This window comes from Equus caballus, chromosome 2, assembly GCF_041296265.1.
Source record: "Equus caballus isolate H_3958 breed thoroughbred chromosome 2, TB-T2T, whole genome shotgun sequence".
Lineage (NCBI taxonomy): Eukaryota > Metazoa > Chordata > Mammalia > Perissodactyla > Equidae > Equus > Equus caballus.
The window spans coordinates 34,158,917-34,184,882 of record NC_091685.1 but is presented as its reverse complement, the minus strand read 5'-3'; the positions used below and the strand labels follow the sequence as shown (position 1 = coordinate 34,184,882).

The window sequence follows — 25,966 nt, the reverse complement described above, 5'->3', positions numbered from 1 at the left end:
CCAGGGATCCGCAAACTCTTTCTGCAAAAGGCCTTACCTTCTCTGTTACAACCATTCAATTCTGCTGTCGTAGCATCGAAGCAGTCATAGACAGCATGCAAACCAAAGATCATCGTTGTGTTACGATAAAACTCTATTTATTGCCGCTAAAATGTAAACTTCATACCATTTTAATGTGTCACAAAATGTTCTTCTTCTTTTGTTTTTTTTCCAACTATTTAAAAATGTAAAAACCATTCTTAGCTCCTAAGCGGTATAAAAACAGGCAGTGGATAGATTTGGCTGGTGAGCTTGGTTCCCCAGTCCTGGGATTAGACTATATTGTCTCTGAGAATTAGCGTCTGTCTCAGGGAGAGGAATATTTGTGTGTGCTTGATTATGCTAATTTTCTTTTGAATAAGAAATACATTAGAGGACTAAGAAAAATTATATATTGAGAAATCTCCCTCTCATCTCATCTGTGCCCGCTGCATTTTCCTGCCAGCCCTGCTCCTTACATAGGTAACCATTTTAATTAACTTCTTGTGTGTTCTCTAAGTGTTTATGGCAATATTGGCAAACACATATCCGCATTTCTGCCCTTTCCGACAGGAACGTGGCACACGGTTTATACCATGCTCCCTCGTGTTCTTTTCACTTGCCGCCACGTCCTGGAGATTTTCTGTATGGCAACAGACGAAGCTTCCCTCATTAAACAGATGTAGCATGTCTCATCTTGAGGTGGTATCATTGTTTCTCTAACTAGTCCTCTCTACATGGACATTGGGATTATTTCCAACCCAATTCAGAACAATGTGGCAAGGAAAAACTTGCTCACGATTCACTGTGCATGTGCTTGTGTGTGTGTGTGCACGCATAGGGTAAATTTCCAGAAGTGCGGTCATTGAGCCAAAGGAGAAAGGCGTTTATAATTTTGGTAGCTGTTGCCTGTTTGCCCCCTGTGGGCCTTCTGGCCTCCTGCCAGCTACCTATGACAGTGACGGTTTCCCCATGCGGCCTGGCCGCTAGAGCTCGTTGTCACACTTTTGGAGTTTGATCTATTCTTACAGATAAAAATGGTATCTCAGGGGAGTTTAAATTTTCATTTCTTTTATTGTGAGTGACAGTAAACGTGATCAGGGCTACTGCCAGCAAATGAAGCATCTTTGTGCAGAATTAGAGAAAGGCACTCCTTCTGGCAGGATGACTTACAGAAAGCCATCGCCTCTGGGTGAACACAGAGCTTGCTGAGCCGTGCATGGACTAAAGTTCAGCTCCCACCTGCGCCCCTAAGCAAGGTGCCTTGTGCAGACGTCCACACCCAGCACCCCTGATGATGGGTAGTGAAGAATCAGGTGGGGCTGTAGCTGGTCCAGGTGGAAATATCCCCACGGAACCCTGGATGACAGGAGGGGAAATAGCATTCAGGTGAGGGTAGAACCAGCTACATAATTTGTGGGCCCCAGCGCAAATAAAAAGTGGGATTCCATCTTATTAAGAATTTTGAGATGGCTGGGGCAGAGCATTAAACCAGATGCGGCATCCTTCCGAGCGTGAGGCCCTGCAGGACTCTGCACGGGTCACATGCCCAGGAAGCTGGCCCTGGGGGAGGGGATAGTGCTCTGAGGGCACTGCTGGTGCCCAGCATTATGCGAACCCACTTTCACCAAGTGGCAAGACAGGAGACAAACGTGCCACGCAGAAGATGTGGATGATAGCTCCCCAGGACATCAAGACCAACGTTCTTCCTGTTTTCCCCCCAACAGGCCAGCAGGAGCTGCCCTTGCCCAGGGAAGGAGAGGCGGACGGCTGGCTTCCACGTGTAATAAGGATGACAGATGCAGACCTGCCAGACCCAGTGCTTGACATTCCTTCTCTCTTTGAATTCTCCAACAAGCCCATGCAGTTGGTACCCACGTTATCTCCGTTTGGATGAGAGAACTAAGGCTTAGGGAGGTGATGTGGCGGGGGGGGGGGGTTGACTCAGCTGGTCTGACTCCAGAGTCTGGATTTTAACCCCTTACACCATATGGCCTTGTACCAGTTTGTTTTCACACTAACAGTGCCTGGGGCAGCGCGCGCACACACACACACACACCCACACCCACACACAGTTTGCCAATGAATTGCTTTATTCAGAAGAGCCTCCCGGGAGTGTAGCTACTACTATGGAGCAGGAAGCTGGACTTGGAGGAGAGCGGAAATGCTGAGGGAGCAGAGGGAAAGGGCCAGGCACGGATGGGAGAAGGGCCAGGCTTTAGGCTCCTTGTTCTGGATAGAAGACTTCTGTCTGGGGATGGGAGGGCTCCTGGCTTGTCTCTAGGATGGGAGATGGTGGTTCCTTCATGGCCAGGGAACTTGGATCGGGCAGGGAGCGGGGTGCTGGAGAAGGATACAGCATTGGGCGGCGAGGCTCCCAGGGTCGGGGGCTGTCAGCACCGGGGGGTCTTCCCTCTGCATGACTTGTTGTTGTAGTATTGATACTTTTTACTGTAGGTCTTCCGGTTTCTTGCAAAACACGAGGCGGCTGTTTTGTCACATTGACACAATTCACTCCTACAGGAGTCCTGTTTTGCTGAAATCATAAGAAAACGAACACCAGAAGAGGGTTTGTTAATATTCTACAGCTTCTTGTGGGAACCCTGGGGGAGAAGACACAGCCCCTCTCCTCCAGAAACTTCTAGTCTGAGACAAGCACCTATGCTCCAGATATTTCTGACTGACGGGGAGACAGAATTCCTGCCCTCAGGAAGCTAACACTCAGTCTGATGGGGACACCAGTAGCCAAGCACTGGTAGACTCCGTTAAAGGCTTTCCCGACAGCCGTTGTCTCTTTCTTCTTGCTAACGGATGTGTCCAGGATGGTCATCCTTTCTTCCTTTGCAGTGACTGGCCTCTGGGTTGCACGTGACCTTGCCTTGGCCGATGATCCAAAAGAGGAAGTCTGAGGGGGCCTTCCGGGAGCATTCATTTCCTCCCTCAAAAAGAGATGTGCAAGGGGAAAGCCTCTTTGGTACGATGAGGCCATGATACTTGGAGCTACATCGTGTGTCTTGGCATCACATGGCCAACACGGCAGAGCAGAAGGTTGGGAAGAGGCTGGGTGTTTGACGACACAGTTGAGAGGCTGTCCCAGCCCTGGCACTGCCCTCTTCCAGGCTTCTGTTCTATGAGAGTCAGACTTCCCCATTATCCAAGGCTCCTTGAGTTGGGCATCTTGTTGCTTGCAACTCAAAGGCCTCCAAGGATACATGACCCCGTGGAGAGGTCATGATGGGGAGACATAATTTCTGATCTTAAAGAACTCAGGCTGTGGGACGAGAGCTTATGCTTTCTCAAAATCTCACCAGTGGATCTGCTGTCTAGGGGCACTGAGCAAACCCTTCCAGCTACCAATCTGCCCTCCCTACTCCTCCCCTTCAGAGTCAAGCTTTCTCCAGAAAGTTGTCTATACTTACTGCCTCTGCTTCACTTCCCGCTTCCCACTCGCTCCCCAATCCACTCTAATCTGGTTTTGCCCTCACCACTGCATGGAAACGGCTCCCCCCGAGGTCTTCAATGGTTTTCCTGCCTCCAAACCCAAGGAGCCTTGTTAACCCTTATCCCAGAGGACTCCGCTGTTGAATTGGCTGCTGTGAATCATCTGCTCCTTGCCTTCCTTGACCTTCTCTCTCAGTTCTCCAGCTCTCTCTCTCTGACTATCCCTCCTCTGTCTTCTTTCTGGGCCTTTAAACATCAGATGGGTGAGCACAACCAACTCTCAGCTCTCTGCTGCTGACTCCTGAATCTGTGCCCCTGGTCTTGATCTGATCCCTCTCTGGAGCCGTGAGTTTCTACATCCAGCGGCCTGCACATCTCCCTGGGGCTTCTGGAAGCCTCCTAAACTCAACGTGTTCTAAATGGAACTCCTCTCCCCTCACCCACCAGACCCCCCTCCTGTGATCTGTACCTCAGTTTTCCATCCATACCTCATGTACCCTCTCAACAGCTGCTTATCCCCGGTCATCAAGCCCAGCTGATTCTACCTCAGATGCATCTTAATGTGACTCTCCACCCTTCCATCCTGACCACTACTGTCACACGTTAGGCTCTTTCTCTTGTCTGCCTTATGCCGATGGTCTTCTCACTGGGTCCCCCTTTCATCCTGTCTGGATCCACCCTTCAGCCAGAGAGAGTCCTCCAAAATGCAAATCTGGTCCTGTCACTCCTTTACTTAAGAGCTCCCTACTGCTTTGTGACAAAATTTAAATACAATATGGCCTCGGGGCTTGGTCTAGCCCCTTCCTATCTCTCCAGCTTCCTCCCTCCCCACTCCTCCTCCTCACATTTCCCTTCAGTAGCACAGAATTGTGACAACTCCCTCTGGTCCCTTTGACCCTGCTGTGACCTCTTGTTGGATTGCCCCAAATCCTCCTCTTCCCTGACTCCTGCACAGCCTTTAGGACTCAGCTTGGATGTCACCAGTTTCTGGAGCCTTCCTCGAACCTCAGCCTGTGTCCAGGCTCCGCCAGTTTGCTTACTTCCTATTGGAGTCTATCATGCTGTGTTTTCATTTTCTTTACTTCCCACTCAACTGTGAGCTCCTAGGGGCAGGAACTCTGTCCCTTTGGAACTCTGTCTCTGGTGCCCAGCATGGTGCCCAGCACAGTGGAGACTCAGCGACACGAATGAAGGAGACTGGGTGGAGGTGCAGAACTCTTTCTTACCGCAGATGATCTTGCCCCCGCGGTAAGAAAATTTGTAGTTCAGAAGTTTGGTGCCACACCCACGTTTCTGCAGACGATAGTAGCAACAGTCATGGGCAACGCAGCACCTGTGACGAGAACATCCTATTGGGGCTGCCCTGTCACAGCTCCAGGGAGCCTGGTGCATGGTCTCACCCCCTTGACCCTGGGCAGAGACCCAGTGACTTTGGGATAGTCGAGAGCAGAGTTTCTAACATGCTGGCTGCTTGTCCAGCCAGGCCCTCCTGGGGTCCTGTGCCCATGGGGCACCAGTCCTACCGTTGCAGCTCCCGGCCCTGCCCGGGCCACAAGTGGGCAGAGGGAAGGGAGGGCTGGGGTGGCCTCACCGATCTGTTGCATCCTTGGGGGATCCTTTGCCGCCCACACCACAGTGGCAACCGTAGAAGCCATAACTGGATGTAGCTTCCTTTCCTGTCATCAACCGGATCATTTTCCGGAAATCCAGCAAATGCCCCTGGACCTGCAGCAAGCCTAGAAGGAAATCACGTGGTGATGGGGCCTAAGGCACTGTGTCCTCCCTCTCAGCCTCTCCTTCTTCCTACTGAGAGAGAGTCTCCTGCAATGGGAACGGAAACAGGAGGGCTTCCCTCCCTGGGCTGCCCCTTTGTGGCCAGAGGTCAGGGTCATCTCTTACCAAAGGCCATGATCACCGCCAACAGCAGGAGGGTCTTCATGTCGACAGCTCTGTGTGGGAGAAAGGCAGATGGATTGCCTAGACTCTTCTCCCAGGTGGTGCCAGCTTCTGTCCTGGTCCCTTGCTCTCCTGCTCACCCTCGACAACCCCAGAGAAGGGACTCTTCAAGGCAATGTTCAGACATGCTCCTCCATCCCAGGCGGGGGCCAGAGTGACTACTTTCGTCACACACAGGGTACACAAGAAGTGTGCACATGCATGACTTCCTGACCCCTCCCAGCTCTGCTGAATGAACATTTTCACACACGTGCAGGATTCAGACCTATCGCTACCCCCACCTGATACACTAGTGAGACCTCTGCCCTCAGGGGACTGAGAGTTCCTGGAAGGTCCCAACGAACTGGGAGATTCCCAACGTCATAGGTTGTGTGTCCCCCATTAGGCATATCTTACTTGTCCCCACACTGGAGTCAAGGCTTGGGAATTTCATCTATGGATCCAGTCCCCAATATTTTTCTCCAGAATGAAAGCAGCACCCTCTCTTTGTAAGACTGTCCCACCCCTTACAGATATACACATGCACAAACATGTACACATTTACACACATATGCACACATACACATACTCTTGAGCTCATGCACTAATGCAGACATCCTTTTGTACGATACACTCACACAGCTGCACAACACACTTGTGCACGCATACCCTCTTGTACACATCAAATCATGTGCATGCGTGCTCCTGCTCACGTACGCCTACATATGCATGCACACATACATGCACACACACACACACACACAACCCAGACACTCTCAAAGGCAGCCAATGAGCAGGAAATCTTACACTCCCCCCCGGAGCACTCATTTCTGGGTATTTACCTCTCAGAGGACGTGAGAGTTGATACTTCCAAGCGACTGCCTTGTGTATTCTGAACTCCAGTTCCCCTTAAATAGCCACTCCCTCTGGGAGCTGGGGGGTTGGCAGGGCAGGGGCATGGCATGGGGGTGCGGCCAGTGCATGGACTCACAGTTTGGCATGCCCACGCCCCAGGGTAATCCCCTTTTCTTCCCCTCATCAACTGGCAGGACAGAGCTGAAAAGGGAAAAACCTTACGTGCCGCTAGCTGATGCCAAAATTTTAGATTATTTCGTAACCTTTACCACAGGCCTCACTCCTGACTGAGTAAACTCCCATAACAGGCTCCGGGCATGAGTACCGGTCACCTCCCTGCGACCACTTCCGGGAGAGGGCGGGGCATCTGCCACTGCTGGCTGTGGACTCGTTTGCACGGCCAGTGGGACCTTGACTGAGTGAGGATCTCTCCTTCCTTCTGCTCGACATGGCATTTGGGAACTGGAAACAGTGCATTTAGTGTTATTCATTCGTTCACTCAATCATTCATTCCCAGGAAGTACACGCAAGGCTCTACAAAGTGCCAGGTCCCATGGGAGCCTTTCAGGAGGTGATAAGACGTGCCCTGCCCCTGCGGACCCCAGCAGGGAAAGGGTGCAATGGGGCAGACGCCCCTACATTCTCTTATAGCTCCTCTTTCTTCTTCTCTTCCTCCTCTCCTTCTGGGAAAAGCCAGAGACTGTTCTGGAATTTCCGTCCAAAGTACAGCCTTCCCCTCATCCCCAGTCCTCACCTGTTTGGAGACGGAGCCAATTAAGGCTCCCTGGCACTATTGTTCTTTCTTCTCCAGTCTTCATGGACACAGTGACTCCTGCTGTAATTTCTAAAGCAAATAGCTTATTTCCTGTCCTTTGATATATGCTAAGGATTTAAGTCAATGTTGCCAACGCTCTAAGGAAACACGGCCTTAAGGAAACACTACTGACACCAGCCCCCCAAAAGTCAGCATGGCAGAGGCTGTGACATTCACAAACATTCCATCTGCGCCCCACCTTCTCCAGGCCCCCTTATAGGGGTGCAGGCCCAGGAGACTGGTGCTGGCTGGCAATACGTGAGCATTGGTGCTGAGGGTCACTTCCAGGCTAAAACAAGGTGCAAACCACGTGCAGTGCCCCAGCCTTTCTCCGCCCCTCGTGAGGAACCGGAAGATGGAAGCAGCTTGGACCCCTGTGTCCTGGCGTGGAGCGCAGCTGTCCTGAGAGTCCTGCAGACCCTCAGTGGACTCAGTGTGAGCAAGAAATAAACTTTGGTTGTTTTAAGCTGCCTGTCACTGAGGTTGGTAGCGACTGTAGCATAATCTAACCTGTGCTAACAGCCATCCAGGCGCTTTCACCTTGAAAATACAATTTATGTCAAGGGCTGGACCCCTGTTACGGGTTGGATTTTGTCCCCTGCAAAATTCCTATGTTGAAGTCCTGACTTCTAGTCCCTCAGAAGCTGAGCTGGTTTGGAAACAGGGTCTTTGTGGAAGTGGTTAGTTAAGGTTATTAGGATGGGCCCAAATCCAAAATGACAGGAGTCCTTATAAAAAGGGGATATTTGGACCCAGAGACACACACAGGGAGAAGGCCATGTGAAAATGAAGGCAGAAACGGGAGGGATGCAAGCTGAGGAATGCTGAAGATGGCCAGGACAGCCCGGAAGCGCTGGGAGAGGCCTGGAACAGAGTCGTCCTCACAGCCCTCAGCAGGAACCAGCACTGCCGGGCCCTTGATCTCTGCCTCCAGAAATGTGAGACAATAAATTTCTGCTGTTTCCGCCATTCAGTGTGTGGTACTTTGTACCTGGTGCAAGGCCCCAGCCAGCCAACACAACCTCCAGGGATCTCTGTCAATCTCCTTCGCTCTCTGTAATGTCGGATTTTCACTCGTAGCTGTTTGTTTCAGGTTTAAGTCACGGTTCAGAGGTGATGGGCTACAGCTTCACCTTCTTTTAAGCCCCTCAGTGTTTGGAACTCTGTCGTTTCTACAATAGGCAGACTACCCCCTCCCCACCTCCCATATATCCTGGTGGCCCCTGGTATCGCGTCCAGGTCTCAATACTCAAGGACTCTGGTGACATCACACATTGCCTCTCCTTTTCCCATCTTTTCAGGATTTTTTCCCAAGAATTCAAAGTCCATGATTTGGTCTCTTGTCTGGGCTCCTTCATCCAAGGACTAATTTAAGCATTTGGAATACATCCACGAATGAAACAAAATCTCCACTCTCGTGGGGCTTGCATTTTAGTGGAGAGGCAGACAGGAGACAAAAGACACGATCAGTAGATTATATAGTATGTCAGATGGTGACACTGCGCTGGGGAGGAAGCGCCAGAGATGGATGGGGCGCAGCAGGACTATGAGTGGGTGAAGGGAGGGTTGCAATTTGACATACGATGGACGAGCACGAAGGGAGGCACGCTGAGCAAAGTTGGTGCTCAGAAGTTTTAAATTGTTAATAATTAAAAGAGTCAGCCTATGGGCAGCGGTTGCTTTTAGTTTCAGGATTATGGTGGAAATTTTTCTACTACCCTCTGCTTCTTAATTTTTCCTTTGTGAGAAAAAATTACTCATTCTGTTTTTGTTTGGAAAAACTTCTTATTCTGAAAGACACTTACACTTATTGAAAAGTTGCATACCTCTCACCCAGCTTCCCTGAATGTTAACATCCTACATACAGCCGTGGTCCAGTTACGGAAAGCAGGAAATGCACATAATTAACTAAGCTGCAGAACTTACTTGAGCATCACCAGTTTTCCTATTAATGTCTTTTTTCTGGTCCAGGATCCACAGTGCATGTAGTTTTCACGTCTCCTTTGTCTCTTCCAATCCATCACAGCTCCTTAGTCTGTCTGCTTTTCGTGACCTTGAAACTTTTGAAGAGCCCTGCTCAAATTTTTGTAAAATGTCCAGTTTGGGTTGGTCTGATGTTTTCTCATGACCAGATCGAGGCTATGCATTTTTGGCAAGAATATCACAGAAGCGATATTGCGTCCTTCTCAGAGAATCTTATTAGCAGTCAAAATTGGGAAATAGAGACACACGCATGCACTCACACACACACTCATGATGAGTTCACACTGACACCTCCAATTCTGATCCAACACCACGGGGTTCATTTTAACCTTCCCCCCTTCCTTATTTAGAGCTGCTTTCTCTAACAGGAGTTTCTCTATTCACAACATGTTTACTTACTTGTTCAATGCTAGGACAAATAAAGTCGTTTTAGAATTGCAAAATCTGTGCCTCTGTGAGAAATGGATTTATTAACTTTTGCAAATATTTTCTCCCAGTTCCTGTCTTGTCTTTCCTATTCTCTTGACCGTGTCTATTGCAGTGCAGAAGGTTTTGATTTTAATGGAGTCCAATGTATCTAAAAAGTCATCACCAAATCCAAAGTCATGTAGGTTTTCTCCTATGTCATGTTTTAGGAATTTTATAGTTTTGTGTTTTGCATTTAGGTCTATAATCCATTTTGAGTTAATTTTTGTGAAGCATGTAAGGTCTGTGTCTAGATTCATTTTTTTGCACGTGGCTGTCCAGTTGTTCCAGCACCATTTGTTGAAGAGGTTATCCTTTCTCCATTGAGTTGCCTTGCTCCTTTGTCAAAGATCAGTTGATTATGTTTGTGTGGGTCTGTTTCTGAGCTCTTGATTCTGTTCCATTGATCTATTTGTCATTGATTGCTGTAGTTTGATAGGAAGTCTTGAAGTCAAGTAGTGTCAGCCATCCAACTTTGTTCTCCTCCATCATTATTGTGTTGGTTATTCTGGATCTCTTGCCTGTCCACAGAAACTTTGGAATTAGTTTGTCACTATCCACAAAATAACTTGCTGGGATTTTGATTGAGATTGCATTAAATCTGCAGATCAAGTTGGGAAGAACTGACATTTTAGCAATATTGAGCCTCCTATCCATGAACATGGAATATCTCTCCATGTATTTAGTTCTTTGATTTCTTTCATCAGAGTTTTGTAGTTTTCTCATATAGATCTTGTACATGTTTTGTAAGAGTTATACCTAAGTATTTCATTTTTTAGGGTGCTAGTGTAAAGGGTATTGTTTTTTATTTCAAGTTCCAATTGTTCATGGCTAATATATAGGAAAGCAACTGACTTTTGCATATTAACCTTGTATCCTGCAATCTTGCTATAATTGCTTATCAGTTTCAGGGTTTATTTTTGTTGATTCTTTGGGATTTTCTACAAAGACAATCATATATCTGTGAAAAAAGACAGTTTCCCCCTTTCTTCTTAATCAGTATACTTTCCTTTCCTCATTGCATTAGCTAGAACTTCCAGTATGATGTTGGATAGGAGGGGTGAGAGGGGACATCCTTGTCTTGTTCCTGATCTTGGCAGGAAAGCATCCAGTTTAGCACCTTTAAGTATGATTTTAGCTGTAGGTTTTTTGTACAAGTTCTTCATCAAGCTGAGGAAGTTCTCTTCTGTTCTTAGTTTTCTGAGAGTTTTTATCATGAATGAGTGTTGGATTTTGTCAAACGCTTTTTTGTTTCTGTTATTATGATCACGTGGCTTTTCTTCTTTAACCTGTTTATGTGTTGGATTATGTTAATTGATTTTCAAATGCTGAACCAACCTTGCATATCTGGAATAAATCTCACTTGGTTGTATAGTTCTTTTAATACTTTACTGGATTCTATTTGCTGGTATTTTTTGAGAATTTTTGCAGCTATGTTCATGAGAGGCATTGGTTTATAGTTTTCCTTTCTTGTAATGTCTTTGTCTGGTTTTGGTATCAGAATAATGATGGCCTTCTGGATGAGTTATAGAGTATACCCTCTGCTTCTATTTTCTGGAAGAGATTGTAGAGAATTGGCATAATTTCTTTCTTAAATATTTGGTAGAATTCACCAGTGAAATCATCTGGGACTGGTGGTTTCTGTTTTGGATGGATATTAATTGTTGATTCAATTTCTTTAATTTATATCAATCTATTCAAATTTCAAGAATTTGAAGAAATTCAAATCTGTTTCTTCCTGCGTGAGTTTTGGCAGTTTGTGTCTTTCAAGAAATTGGTCCAGTCCATCTAGGCTATCGAATTTGTGAGTGTAGAGTTGTTCATGATATTCCTTTATATCCCTTTAATGTCCATGGGATCTGTAGTGATGGCCCCTCTTTTGTGTAAGATATTAGTGTTCGTACATTCTCTCCTTTTTTTAGATGCCTGGCTAGAGGTTATTGATTTTATTGATCTTTTCAAAGAAACAGCTTTTGGTTTTACTGCTTTTGTCTGTTGATTTCTTGTTTTTAGTTTCATTGATTTCTCTAATTTTTGTTATTTCTTTTCTTCCACTTACTTTGGATTTCATTTGCTCTTTTTTTTTTCCAGATTCCTAAGGTGGAAGCTTGGATTATTAATTTTAGATCTCTCTTCTTTTCTAATGTATGCATTCAATGTTATGAAGTGCCCCCAAACATTGTTTTCACAAATTTCAAAGAGTTGTATTTTCATTTTCATTTAGCTCAAAATATCTTTTAATTTCTCTTGAGATTTTTTCCTTTAACCATGTGTTATTTAGAACTGTGTTATTTAATATCCAAGTATTTTAAAATTTTCCAGCTGTCTTTCTGTTATCGATTTCTAGTTTAATTCTACTGTGGTCTGAGAGCTTACATTGTATGATTTCTATTCTTTTAAATTTGTTAAGGTGTGTTTTATGGCCCACAATGTGGTCTATTTCAGTGAATGTTTCCCATGTGCCTGATAAGAATGTGTACTCTGCTGCTGTTGCGTGAAGTACTCTATAAATGTCACTTAGATCCAGTTGATTGACAGTGCCGTTCAGTTCAACTGTGTTGTTAATTATGTCGTTGCTGATTTTCTGACTCTGTCCATTGCTGATGGAGGGGTGTTGAAGCCTCCAACTACAACAGAGAATTCAGCTATTTCTTCTTGAAGTTCTATTAGTTTTGGCCATGCTTATTTTGATGTTCTGTTGTTAGGCACATATACAAAAAAGATTGTCCCATCTTCTTGGAGATTTGATCTCTTTATAGTGTGTGAATACCTGTCTTTATCCCCGATAATTTTCCTTGCTCTGAAGTGTGCTTAGTCTGAAACAAGAATGGTTACTCCTGCTTTCTTTTTACTAGTGTTAGCATAGCATGTCTTTCTCCGCCCCTTTACTTTTAATCTATGTATGTCTTTATATTTAAAGTGGGTTTTTTGTAGACAACATTCCTGGTGTCTTTTGCAGCTAGGTTTCTGAATTAGATTTAGGTTCTGTAAATAAGTTACAGCCATGTGAATCTTGAATTCAGAACTGATTTTGGGGTCTGAGGCATGCATTTTGCTGGTGCAGTTTGTAGACGGACATCCTGATTCTGGAGCTGCAGCTCCAGAAGCAGCTTCTCCATTTGGCAAGTCAGTTTCCTGATTGTGTTGGAGGCACCAGTTCCCTCTGTGGCCTGGTTGGGAGATTAAAGATATTAACGTCCAAGTGAGGAATGCCTTCTCCAGGGTACAGAAAATTGGTTCAATTAAGCTGGAAGTTAATTCCACGTGGAATTACCACATGGCCATTTTGGCATTCTCATTCCTCTGGAATAATAGGAGATCACTTAGTTGGAAGTGAGGTGCAAATATGAGAAGAAGGGCACGTGTAGCAGTAGAATAAACAAAAAGACAGACTGTGGAAGATATCTGTGGACTGCCTTGTTCAACATCTCCTTCAATTCCATCTCCTTCAGCTTCCTGCACTGCAGAAGCTGGAAAACTTAAATAAGAATTCCTTGCAGATAAGATTCCATATAGTATAAGATTCTGCCTATCAGATATATTTGTTTGAGCTTTGCAATCAGAACTGAGTGACTAGGAAAAGGGGCTGGATGGAAGGCATCAATTTTCTGGCCTAGGGTCATAGCGGAGGCGAGATTCTGGGGATGGAAACCATGACGACAGCTTTGTGATTTGATGAGCAACTTCCTGTGGTGGCAGAGCAGCAGCTCCCTTCGCAGAGCAGCGCTGTGATGTGACTCTGGGAGTCGTGTCTGGAAACTTGGTCTGCTTTTCTGACATCCCAATGATTCTGTAGGATGCACTGCCCTCTGTAAATATTTTTCTTCTAAATAAGCTAGACCTCCAACACTGAGTGGTGTCCTAGGGGAAGCTTGTTGGAGGCATTCTACGCAGAGGAAGCTGTAAGGACCACGGCTGTGTACAGGAGGAAGTGCGCTGTTGGAGGAAGTGAGAAAAGGCCATTGGGATGGAGCACAGGGGATGAAATGGAAGTGGAGAAGTCAGAAGGGCTTAGAGTACCGCAGGCCTTCTGGCCTTCTTGGCTCAACCTATGGCACTGTGAAGCCATGTTGTAAAAGGTGGAATGCTATTGATCAGCTCTCATCTTCAATCAGTTCAGTACTTTCCACGCACAGAGATTCAATACAGTGGTACGTTGAGGTTGGGTATGAAGAAAACCTCGTTTTGTTTTAAGACTCAGAAGCATCCAGAGGCTAGCGTTGGAATGAGTTTAAGGAAGAGGCCCAGAGCCCTTTTGGGGGCTGGATAAAGCAGGTCTTTCACTGCCACAGGGGGCTGGGCTTAATGACCCTTTATGGACCAAGCAGCTTGGCGATTCTGGACCTTCCTTCTGGGCGGGCTGAGTCTCTCCATCGCTCAGACTTCTCTCTGGGATTTGATCCAGGAACACAAATAAATCCACCTCTTCATCTTTTCCAGAAAATGTCCTTGATTCTGTTTTCCACTTTAAAATAATTGGCACCCAGAGAGGTCATCTCATATTTGCTCCACCCTGGCCTGTCCGCCGCACTTGTGTCATAAATCTCTCAGCACGAGTATGAATGTGGGCTTCTCCTTCATGCTTGAAATGAGTAGGGCCCGAAAGAATCCCTCTTTCCACATATCTTCCATCAAAACACCTCTCTGGGGGTAAGGCACCCCGCTCCTTCCCTCAGCAATAAGCCAGCCCTCTGCTGTTTTATAAGGTGCTGCAAATCCTTAGAGATTAGTATTTACGGATCCAGTCTGTCCCCAAACAAGGAGCTCTTCCAATTCTGGGAGCTCTGCAAGCACAGAGCTGTGTCTTTCTCTGCAGACTGAGAACCCCTTGAGAATAAGGAATGGTCTCTCCCATCCGACAGGAAACTCTCTGCATCTCATACTCCTCTGTCTCCCTACGTTACATTCCAAGAAGACGTAAGAAAATTGTCCCTTCAATTCGAACCACATGGAGAGTGCCAGGACAGCAGAGCTGAGCAGGGAAGCCCACTGCAGAGGAAAAACTCTGTTAGCACTCGCGGATGAGTGTAGTCCCCCTCCGCTCCCGAGCTGAACGTTCAGAGGGAACTTGCCCTGGGCTGACAAGGTGAGAAATGACAAATAGAAATGGCAAGCAATAGGATATATTGGAGTATATGAGGAAGCCATTTGGTGTAAACCTAATTCGGCCTGACGTTGTTTTTCCAAAAGGGCCTGACTGAGGCCATTGAGCATGTATTGCATATCTGCTTTAGACATTTCCTATGGCAAGAACAAAGGCCCTTGAGATAAAGGTGCAACTTCCCTCCCCCTCCCAACGTTGGCATTTCCTTAAGGATTAAGTATCTTTCCTTAGGCTCCGAACTGATTGCGGCGCTCACCTGTGATCACCCATCTGCGACAACAGACTTGTTTCCTGCTGTGCCCACCAAGATAGCAGACCCACTACCTGCTGTGTCCATCAAGTGCTGTGCCAACAGGGCAATCTTGTGACTATTGTGGGAGGGACATTTCAATCATATGTGAAATATCCTGTTTGGGGGTATATAACCACTCTGTATACCTCACTTCCTTGGTGCCCTTTCTTGCTTCGGGAAGAAAGGCCCCGGGCCATGGTCCTCAGATTTTAGCTCAGAATAAACTCTCCCAAATTTTCATTTATAGATTGGTTATGGATTATTTTTGTCGACAGAAAGCAAACTACTGTGCATCTTGTTCCCACAGCACAGGGCCTGTTGAAGGGAGGGGCTCCATAAGTGAGTGTAGAGCAAATGAGTGGTAAATATGTGGGTATTTATCATCTCAAACACCAGGTAGTAGGGCACATGATTAATTCTAGGTCCAACATTTGGGAGGCTTATAAGTTGCTTGTTTGGGTCATGATTGGCTCATAACTGGACAGAGCTGTAGTCCGAAGCTTCTAGAGCCCCAGTGATGAGGATTTTAGGCTGGTTAATTTTAAAACTGCAGATCAGAAGCAGGCTCTGAGGACTGGAATTTTCTTGCCCTTTTGAGAGACATTTGCATTTGTGAAGGAAGGGGGGATGACCTTGTAGGGACCTGAAATTGGCCACCCCAGGATAGGTCTCTTTGGCATTGGGATTGTTTGGGGCCGATTGCTTTCGATAAACTGGGACAGGGAGGGAGGCTCTGGGGAATGGAACTTGCCCTTTGTTGGGACACATTTACATTTGTAAGGTAAATCTCTATCTGTAAAATATGCCTCCCTCTCTGTACCAGGAAGAAGAGAGATGACCTTGTCCCTAGAAACTCTTAATGGGGAAGGCAAGAACTTAAGTTGGTTGCTGTCTGGCAATCTCACGTAGCTGATTTAGGGTGGTGGCTTCTGACCTTTGCTTAATCCGATTTGATTCTTGTCTAAAAGTCATGGGATCACCCAATGACCAGACCCCACCTGCACTGATACCATTTTAACGGTTTTTCATATTCTTTCCTTTGTCTTGTAAAGAAATAACTCACATACCCATGCCTTATAAAATTAGCCCTAACCCTCAACTCAGGGCAGCAGCAGCTCTGACTGCCTATGGGTCCTGTCCCCATGCTATTCCACACTGTTCTCTAAATAAAAGAGCCCTACTGCCAGACCTTGAGAGTCCAAGAAATCTTTCTTTCGACTCCTCGGCTCGCCGATCCTGCATCACCAGGACCTGTAGCTGAGAAGGTCTGGGGCAGGTCCAGGGAAATGCCTGCTCATGGCTTCTTGAAGAGTTTGTGTTTGATTTAAGTCACGAGTTTGATTTCCTCACAGCAAACAGGTGCTCCGGTTAGTGCTGGCGGCCTATTCAGTCGTTTCCTTAACTGACTTTTCTGAATCCATTCAACTGCAGCAAAATCTTCTTTGGCTCCAGGATGGAGCCAGGTGCCCCGAGGCCATCGGATGTCAGTGGAGCCTGTGGGCAGAGGTGCCGAGAGGAGGGTGTTCTAACAGTGCCCAGCGTCCTGGGGTTTCCAGCCTGCCCGGGAGAGGCAGCCCATCCTGGAACAGGCTTCCCCCTCGGCTTTGAGACATGAAGTCAGGCAGCTGGAAGTCCAAGGCTGCAGCCTCGTCTGACTACCGCTTAACGGACCAAAGGTGGATAAGCATGGGGGAGGGAGCTAATCAGTTGTGATGTGGGCTCGGTGAGTCAAGGAGTCGAAAGAAGGATTTCTTGGACTCTCAAGGTCTGGCAGTAGTACTCCTTTATTCAGAGCACGGCATAGAGTAGCAAGGGGACAGGACCCCTGGGCAGTAAGAGCTGCAATGTGTTGAGGGTTAGAGCTAAATTTATAAGGGATAGGTATATGTGAGTCATTTGTTTACAAGACAAAGGAAAGATCATGAAAAAAATCGTTAAAATGTGACAAATAAAAATGGCAAGTAATAGGATATACTGGAATATATGAGGAAGCCATTTGGTATAAACCTAATTCGGCCTGACCTTGTCTTTCCAAAAGGGCCTGACCGAGGCCATTGAGCATGCATTGTATATCTGCTTTAGAGATTCCCTATGGCAAGAGCAAAGGCCCTTGAGATAAAGGTGCAACTTCCCTCCCCCTCCCAACATTGGATTAAGTATCTTTCCTTAGGCTAGAAACTGATTGCTGAGCTCACCTGTGGCCGCCCAGCTTGAGACAATAGACTTTGCCTCCTGCTACACCCACCAAGATAGCAGACCCACTACCTGCTGTGTCCATCAAGTGCTGTGCTGACAGGGCAATCTTGTGACTATTGTGGGAGGGACATTCCAATCATATGTGAAACATCCTCTTTGAGGGTATATAACCACCCTGTGTACCCCCACTTCTTTGGAGTGCTCTGTTCCTTTGTGGAAAGACTCTCCTGGGTTATAATCCTAAGATTTAAGCTCAGAATAAACTCACCCAAATTTTCATTTATAGATTGGTTATGGATTATTTTCGTCAACAAATGGTATCAGTGCAGGTGGGGTCTGGTTATTGGGTGGTCCTATAGCTTTAGATAAGAATCAGATCGGATTAAATCAGGACATCCTATGCTTCCTGGAGGATGATATAGATGGGTATGTAGGGCAGGACGCCTTGGGCTTCTCCCTGGGGCAGCCTGGATCCTCATCAAGTTGGAAACTTGAAACCCTGGCCTTGGAAAACCCAGAGTCGGGCCCTGATTTGGAATGAATGTGCTTAGAATAAAAGTAAAGAACGCAGAGTAGGAAGGGCCCCTAAAGAGGCTGGGACTCAGTCATCTCATTTGGGAACAGGGAATGCTGGAGAAGCTGAGACCCAGAGAATCTGGCAGAGCTGGGACTCCAGTCCCCTCTGAGTCTTTGCACTGCGCCATAGCTGTCTGGGAACACGAAGCTGGTACAGTGCAACCACCTCCTTCTCATTGTGTTTGCCACCTGACTTAAGACTCTCTTTCAAGTAAGCAGCCTGTCCTTTCTAACCCCAAAGTAGCCATTGTCTGGGCAATGCCAGTAGTGACCTTCGAAGCCTCTAGAACACAATATTCACTTGATTTGTACAAATGCAAATATTTGGTGGCCCTATTGGCCACCATAACCTTTTGTTGGGTTTCACTCAGCCATATAAACTTCCAGTCTCAGCCGATTCATTTAGTTGAAGCAGAGAGTTCCAGTGCCTTTGGAAACAGAAAATAAATGTGATTCAGAAAGAAAGGGTATCACCAACTAACTGAGTTCTCAGAGGAACTCAAGGGTGGTTTTGGAAGCATTTAACTGTTTTTCCAAATTGTTTTTTTCCTTTTGTTACATTAAGGAGATGCAATCACCAACCTCCCTGAAGAAGACCACGCCTCACCAGAGAGCTACGCCTGTGACCTTTGCCTTATTTTTCTGGCTAAGAGCTCTCCAGGAGGAGCTGATTTCTGTAACCTGCAGCGTGTGTGGAAGCATGTTTTCCAACTGAGACTGCACAAGCAAATACCCACCTCTTCCTTTTGAATATTCATTCTCCATCCGAAATAAAAGGTCCCAGCTTCCCTTTGTTCCGGGACGCCATAACTCTGGAAATGATTCCACGTGGTCTCCTATTTGCCACAAATGTACTTTACTTTGTGAGACAACTTCTGGTAGAATGTCCAATTTAACTCGCCAGTAGGGGAACCCACCCTGCTTTTGGTAACAAGGGCAGTGTTAAAAATGGAATTTAAAAAAGGAACCACAAAAAACACTGATGAACATTGTCATGAAATTAGACTTTCTTACCCCCTTATCTAGAAAACAGATTACAGAGGGTGGAGCCCGAGTCTTCCGGTCTTTTTTGCATGTCCTGCTACTCCAAGTATGGACCACATACCAGCAGCATTGGGATCACCAGGGAGCTTGTTAGAAACATAAAAATCTCAGGCCTCTTCCCAGACTTGTGGTCCAAAATCAGCATCTTAACAAAATCTCCAGGTGATTTGTAGGCATAGTAATATTTGGGAAATACCACCCTAGGGCATGAAAGCTAATCAAACACAGAATAGGTTTGAACAAAGAAAGAAAATCTTTACCTTGCTTTCACTGTAATCAAGAAGGTATGTAATCATGTAAAAGCATTTATTACAACAATGGTTCTTCTAAAATTAATAGACTTTTTTTAAGGACAATTTTAGATTTACAGAAGAATTGTACAGAATTCCTATATACCTCTTCCTAATCTGGACACAGTTTCCCCTATTATTAGGGTGGCATTAGTGTGGCACAATTGTTACAATGAATCAATCAACATTGATACATTATTATTAACTAAGGCCCATAGTTTACATTAAGATTGACCCTTTGTGTTGTATATTCCATGGATTTTGACAAATGCATAATGTCATGTGTCTGCCGTCACTGTATCTTACAGAATCGTTTCATAGCCCTAAAAGTTCTTTGTGCTTCCCCCATTCATCTGCTCTCCCCGTTCTGATCTCCTGGCAACCACTGATCCTTGTACTGTCTCCATAGATTTGCCTATTCCAGAATGGCATATTGTTAGAATCTTATAGTATGTAGACTTTTCAGACTGGTTTCTTTCACTTAATATGTCTTTAAGTTTCCTCTGTGTATTCTGTGGCTTGATAGTTTCCGTCTTTTTATTGCTGAATAACATTCCGTGTATGGACGTACCACAGTTTGTTTCTCCATTTACCTATTGATGGAAATCTTGGTTACTTCCAGTTGTTGGCAATTAGGAATAAGGCTGCTATAAGCTTTCATGTGCAGGTTTTTGTGTGGGCATAAGTTTTCAACTCAATGAGGAAATATCTAGCAATTTAATTGCTGGATGCTAATGTAGGGTTATGTTTGGCTTTCTAAGAAGCTGCCAAATGGTCTTCCAAAGTGGCTGTGCCATTTTGTGTTGCCACCAGCAATGAACAAGAGTTCCTGTTGCCCCACATCCTTGCCGGCATTTGGTGTTTATCAGTGTTTTGGATTTTAGCTGTTCTAATAGGTGTGTAATGGGGGTTGTATTAATTCACATTTCCCTGATGACATATGACGTGGAGCATCTTTTCATGTGCTTCTTTGCCATCTGTTTATCTTCTTTGGTGAAGTGTCTGCTCAGATCTTTTGCCCATTTTGTAACTGGGTTGTTTATTTTCTTATTGTTGAGTTTCAGGAGTTCTTTGTATATCTTGGCCACAAGTCCTTTATCAGATATGTGTTTCGCAAAGCATTTGCTCCTGGTCTGTGGCTTTTGGCTTTTGCAGAACAGAAGTTCTTAATTTTAATAAAGTCCAACTTGACAATTCTTTCCCTATTTGCACGTTCAGTCGTGTCATTTAGGTAGCTTGAAATCAGTCATAGTAAGAGTACCTTACACTTCAGAAATTGGAGAACTCTACAAAACTCTACAAAGCTTTTTATTTCCCACAAGAGTGGGTTGTAAAACATTTGCTAGCACACTACTGCCTTCTGCTAACCTTCTGAATTGTCCCAGCTGGTCTATTACTTTACTAATGATTTTTTTTTCTTTTTTGCAGGGAAAGATTTGCCCTGAGCTAATATCTGTTGCCAATCTTCCTCTTTTTTTTCCTACCCAAAGCCCCAGTGCACGATTGTATGTACTGGTTGTAAATCCTTCTAGTTCTCCTGTGTGAGGCACCACCACAGCATGGCAACTGACAGGTGGGTGGTGTGGTCCTGAGACCAGGAAGTGAACCTGGGCAGCCAAAGCAGTGAGAGCACCAAACTGTAATGACTAGGCCATCAGGGCTGGCTTGCTAACAATTTCTTTTTATGTATCAGAGAAGTTTTTTATTTTGTGTATATGTGTAAAATATTGGTATTTTATTTTTCTTTTGATTTAATTACTGCTATTTTTCACATTGTCCCTACTAACACAGGGGATATGCTTATGGTCATTTTTTATCTGGGTGGGAATTCTTACATAATACAAATTGTTTTTTTTCCCTCAATTATTACTGCTTTATTTATTTATTTAGTTAGTTTTGAGGAAGATTAGCCCTGAGCTAACATCTGCTGCCAATCGTCCTCTTTTTGCTGAGGAAGACTGGCCCTGAGCTCACATCCGTGCCCATCTTCCTCTACTTTATATGTGGGACACCTACCACAGCATGGCTTGACACGTAGTGCCGTGTCTGCATCTGGGATCTGAACTGGGGAACCCCGGGCCACCGAAGTGGAACATGTGCACTTAACTGCTGCGCCACCGGGCCGGCCCCCTGTTTTATTTATTTATAAATGACTTTGATATTAATGATTAGACAAAGTTCTGATTATTGATGCAATTTCATCACAAGTTATTTGTTTGAGAAATAAAAATAAGTTTATGCCTAAAATTAATAATTCCACATAATTAAGCCAATTCAACAAAGGAGATGAGGAGCTTTTATAACATCTGATTTTTTAGAACTTTTTATTTGAGATTATGATAGCTTACAGCCTTGTGAAATTTCAGTTGTACATTATTGTTTGTCGGTCGTGTTGTAGGTGCACCACTTCACCCTTTGTGCCCATCCCCACCCCCCTTTCCCCTGGTAGCCACTAATCTGTTCTCTTTGTCCACATGTTTGTGTATCTTCCACATATGAGTGGAGTCATACAGAGATTGTCTTTCTCTGTCTGTCTTATTTCACTTAACATAATACCCTCAAAGTCTATCCATGTTGTTATGAATGGGATGATTTTATCCTTTTTATGGCTGAGTAGTATTCTCTTGTATATATATACCATATCTTCTTTATCCAATCATCAGTTGATGGGCACTTAGGTTGCTTCCACATCTTGGCTATTGTAAATAATGCTGCGATGAACATAGGGGTGCATGGGACTTTTGGAATTGCTGATTTCAAGTTCTTTGGATAGATGCCCAGTAGTAGGATGGCTGGGACATACGGTATTTCTATCTTTAATTTTTTGAGAAATCTCCATACTGTTTTCCATAGTGGCTGCACCAGTTTGCACTCCCACCAACAGTGTATGAGGGATCCTTTTTCTCCACAACCTCTCCAACATTTGTTACTTTTTGTTTTGGTTATTTTTGCCATTCTAACAGGTGTAAGGTGATATCTTAGCGTAGTTTTGATTTGCATTTCCCTGATGATCAGTGCTGATGAGCATCTTTCCATGTGCCTATTGGCCATCCGTATATCTTCTTTGGAGAAATGTCTGTTCACGCCCCCTGCCCATTTTTTGATTGGGTTGTTTGATTTTTTTGTTGTTGAGTTGTGTGAGTTCTTTGTATAGTATAGAGATTAACCCTTTGTCGGAAATATGATTTGCAAATATTTTTTACCAATTGGTGTGTTGTCTTTTTGTTTCAATCCTGTTTTCCCTTGCCTTGAAGAAGCTCTTTAGTCTGATGAAGTCCCATTTGTTTGTTCTTTCTATTGTTTCCCTTGTCTGAGAAGAAATGGTGTCCGAAAACATCCTTTTAAGACTGATGTCAAAGAGTGTACTGCCTATATTTTCTTCTAGAAGGCTTACGGTTTCAGGTCTCACCTTTAGGTCTTTGATCCATTTTGAGTTTATTTTGGTGAATGGTGAGAAAGAATGGTCAATTTTCATTCTTTTACATGTGGCTGTCCAGTTTTCCCAGTACCATTTGTTGAAGAGACTTTCTTTCCTCCATTGTAGGCCCTCAGCTCCTTTGTCAAAGATAAGCTGTCCATAGATGTGTAGTTTTATTTCTGGGCTTTCAATTCTGTTCCATTGATCTGTGCATCTGTTTTTGTACCAGTACCATGCTGTTTTGATTACTGTAGCTTTGTAGTATGTTTTGAAGTCAGGGATTGTGATGCCTCCAGCTTTGTTCTTTTTTCTCAGGATTGCTTTAACAATTTTGGGTCTTTTGTTGCCCCATATGAATTTTAGGATTCTTTGTTCTATTTCTGTAAAGAATGTCATTGGGATTCTGATTGGGATGGCGTTGAATCTGTAGAGTGCTTTAGGCAGTATGGACAGTTTAACTGTGTTTATTCTTCCAATCCATGTGCATGGAATGTCTTTCCATCTCTTTATGTCATCATCAATTTCTTTCAGGAAAGTCTTGTAGTTTTTGTTGTATAGGTCTTTCACTTTCTTGGTTAAATTTATCGCAAGGTATTTTATTCTTTTTGTTGTGATTGTGAATGGGATTGTGTTCTTGAGTTCTTTTTCTGTTAGTTCGCTGTTAGAGTATAGAAATACTATTGATTTATGTAAGTTGAGTTTATATCCTGCAACTTTGCTGTAGTTGTTGATTATTTCTAATAGTTTTCCAGTGGATTCTTTGGAGTTTTCTATATAAGATCATGTCATCTGCAAACAGAGAGAATTTCACTTCTTCATTGCCTATTTGGATTCCTTTTATTTCTTTTTCCTGCCTAATTGCTCTGGCCAAAACCTCCAGTACTATGTTGAATAAGAGTGGTGAAAGTGGACACACTTGTCTTGTTCCTGTTCTCAGAGGGATGGCTTTCAGTTTTTGCCTATTGAGTATGATGTTGGCTGTGGGTTTGTCATATATGGCCTTTATTATGTTGAGGTACTTTCCTTCTATACCCGTTTTATTGAGATTTTTTTATCATAAATAGATGTTGGATCTTGTGGAATGCTTTCTCTGCATCTATTGAGATGATCATGTGGTTTTTGTTTCTCATTTTGTTAATGTGGTGTATCACGTTGATTGACCTGCGGATGTTGAACCATCCCTGTGTCCCTGGTATAAATCTCACTTGATCATGCTGTATGAACTTTTGGATGTATTGCTGTATTCGGTTTGCCAGAACTTTGTTGAGGATTTTTGCAACTATGTTCATTAGTGATATTGGCCTGTAATTTTCCTTCTTTGTGTTGTCCATATCTGGTTTTGGGATCAGGGGGTGTTGGCTTCGTAGAATATGTTAGGAAGTGCTCTATCTTCCTCAATTTTCTGGAATAGTTTGAGAAGGATGGGTATTAAATCTTCTTTAAATGTTTGGTAGAATTCTCCAGAGAAGTCATCGGGTCCTGGACTTTTATCTTTGGGGAGGTTTTTTTTTTTTTTGAGGAAGATCAGCCCTGAGCTAACTGCTGCCAATCCTCCTCTTTTTGCTGAGGAAGACTGGCCCTGAGCTAACATCCGTGCCCATCTTCCTCTACTTTATATGTGGGATGCCTACCACAGCATGGCATGCCAAGTGGTGCCGTGTCCGCACCCGGGATCCGAACCAGTGAACCCGGGCCGATGAAGCAGAACGTGTGCGCTTAACTGCTGTGCCACCAGGTCAGCCCCTGGGGAGGTTTTTGATTACTGTTTCAATTTCTTTACTTGTAATCAATCTATTCAGATTCTCTATTTCTTCCTGATTCAGTTTTGGGAGGTTGTAAGAGTCTAAGAATTTATCCCTTTCTTCTGAGTTGTCCAAATTTTTGGCATATAGTTTTTCATAGTATTCTCTTATAATCTTTTGTATTTCTGTGGTATCCATTGTGATTTCTCCTCTTTCATTTCTAATTTTATTTATTTGAGTCTTCTCTCTTTTTTTCTTCATGAGCCTGGCTAAGGGTTTGTCAATTTTGTTTATTTTCTCAAAGAACCAACTCTTCATTTCATTGATCCTTTCTACTATCTTTCTTGTTTCAATTTAATTTATTTCTGCTCTAATTTTTATTATTTCCCTCCTTCTACTGACTTTGGGCTTTGTTTGTTCTCCTTTTTCTAATTCTGTTAGGTGTAATTTGAGATTGCTTATCTGAGATTTTTTCTTGTTAATGAGGTGAGCCTGTATTGCAATGAATTTCCCTCTTAATACAGCTTTTGATGCATCCCAAATGAGTTCATATGGCATATTTTCATTTTCATTTGTCTCCAGATAATATTTGATTCCTCCTTTAATTTCTTCAATGATCCACTGGTTGTTAAGTAGCATGTTGTTTAGTCTCCACATTTTTGCCCCTTTTCCAGCTTTATTCTTGTAGTTGATTTCTAGTTTCATAGCATTATGGTTGGAAAAGATGCTTAATATTATTTCAATCCTCTTGAATTTGTTGAGGCTTGCTTTGTTTCCCAACATATGGCCTATCCTTGAGAATGTTCCGTGCACACTTGAGAAGAATGTGTAACCTGCTGTTTTTGGATGGAGTGTTCTATATATACATCTATTAAGTCCATCTGGTCTGATTTTTCATTTAATTCTACGGTTTCCTTGTTGACTTTCTGTCTGGATGATCTATCCATTGGTGTAATGGGGTGTTGAGGTCCCCTACTATTATTGTATTATTGTTGATATCTCCTTTTAGTTTTGCTAGTAGTTGCTTTACGTACTTTGGTGCTCCTGTGTTGGGTGCATATATATTTATAAATGTTATGTCTTCTTGACATATAAACTTTTATCATTATAAACTGCCCCCTATGTCTCTCTTCACCTGTTTTGCTTTGAAGTCTACTTTGTCTGATATAAGTATGGCGACACCTGCTTTCTTATGTTCATTACTAGCTTGGAGTATCATCTTCCATCCCTTCACTCTGAGTCTGTGTTTGTCTTTGGTGCTGAGGTGTGTTTCCTGGCAGCAGCATATTGTTGGGTCTTGTTCTTTAATCCATCCTGCCACTCTGTGCCTTTTGATTGGAGAGTTCAATCCATTTACATTTAGAGTGATTATTGAAATGTGGGGGCCTACCACTGCCATTTTATCACTTGTAGAAATCTGATTTTTTGAAAATATCTAAAATCATTCACACTGTAGGTAATAATTATATTTTGTGACTTTTTCAGAACTTAAAGAATTATATTCAATTTGATATGACAATAACCTCCTATTTTGCTTATCTGCCTGCTTAGTAAAGTGCCTGTCATATAGTAGGCACCCAATAAATATATACCTAATTAATGAATCAATTAAGGCCAAGACTAAGACACAGATACCTGCTATCACACCTGGAATTATATATTTTACCAGAAGTCTTAGCCAGTGGAATGAAACAACAAAAATAAATAGGTGTAAAATTTAGAAAAAAATAGACAAAATTCTCATTTGCAGACACTACGATTTTCTTTGTGGATGATCCAAGAGACAATCACCA

At 44.0% G+C, this 25,966-nt stretch overlaps 1 protein-coding gene across 3 annotated transcripts in view; it reads right to left on the bottom strand.

Moving 5' to 3' along the window:
- Window positions 1–2,093: 2,093 nt before the first annotated feature.
- PLA2G2A (phospholipase A2 group IIA) overlaps window positions 2,094–25,966 on the bottom strand; it is a 40,348-nt gene continuing 16,475 nt past the window's right edge. Inside the window, 5 exon segments of one of the 3 annotated variants that reach the window (NM_001100113.4) lie at window positions 2,094–2,554; window positions 4,686–4,792; window positions 5,051–5,195; window positions 5,359–5,408; window positions 6,237–6,352. In NM_001100113.4, coding sequence (NP_001093583.2) covers window positions 2,412–2,554; window positions 4,686–4,792; window positions 5,051–5,195; window positions 5,359–5,398 — 435 coding nt within the window. In that variant the 5' untranslated portion in view covers window positions 5,399–5,408; window positions 6,237–6,352 and the 3' untranslated portion in view covers window positions 2,094–2,411. 3 annotated transcript variants of the gene reach the window in all.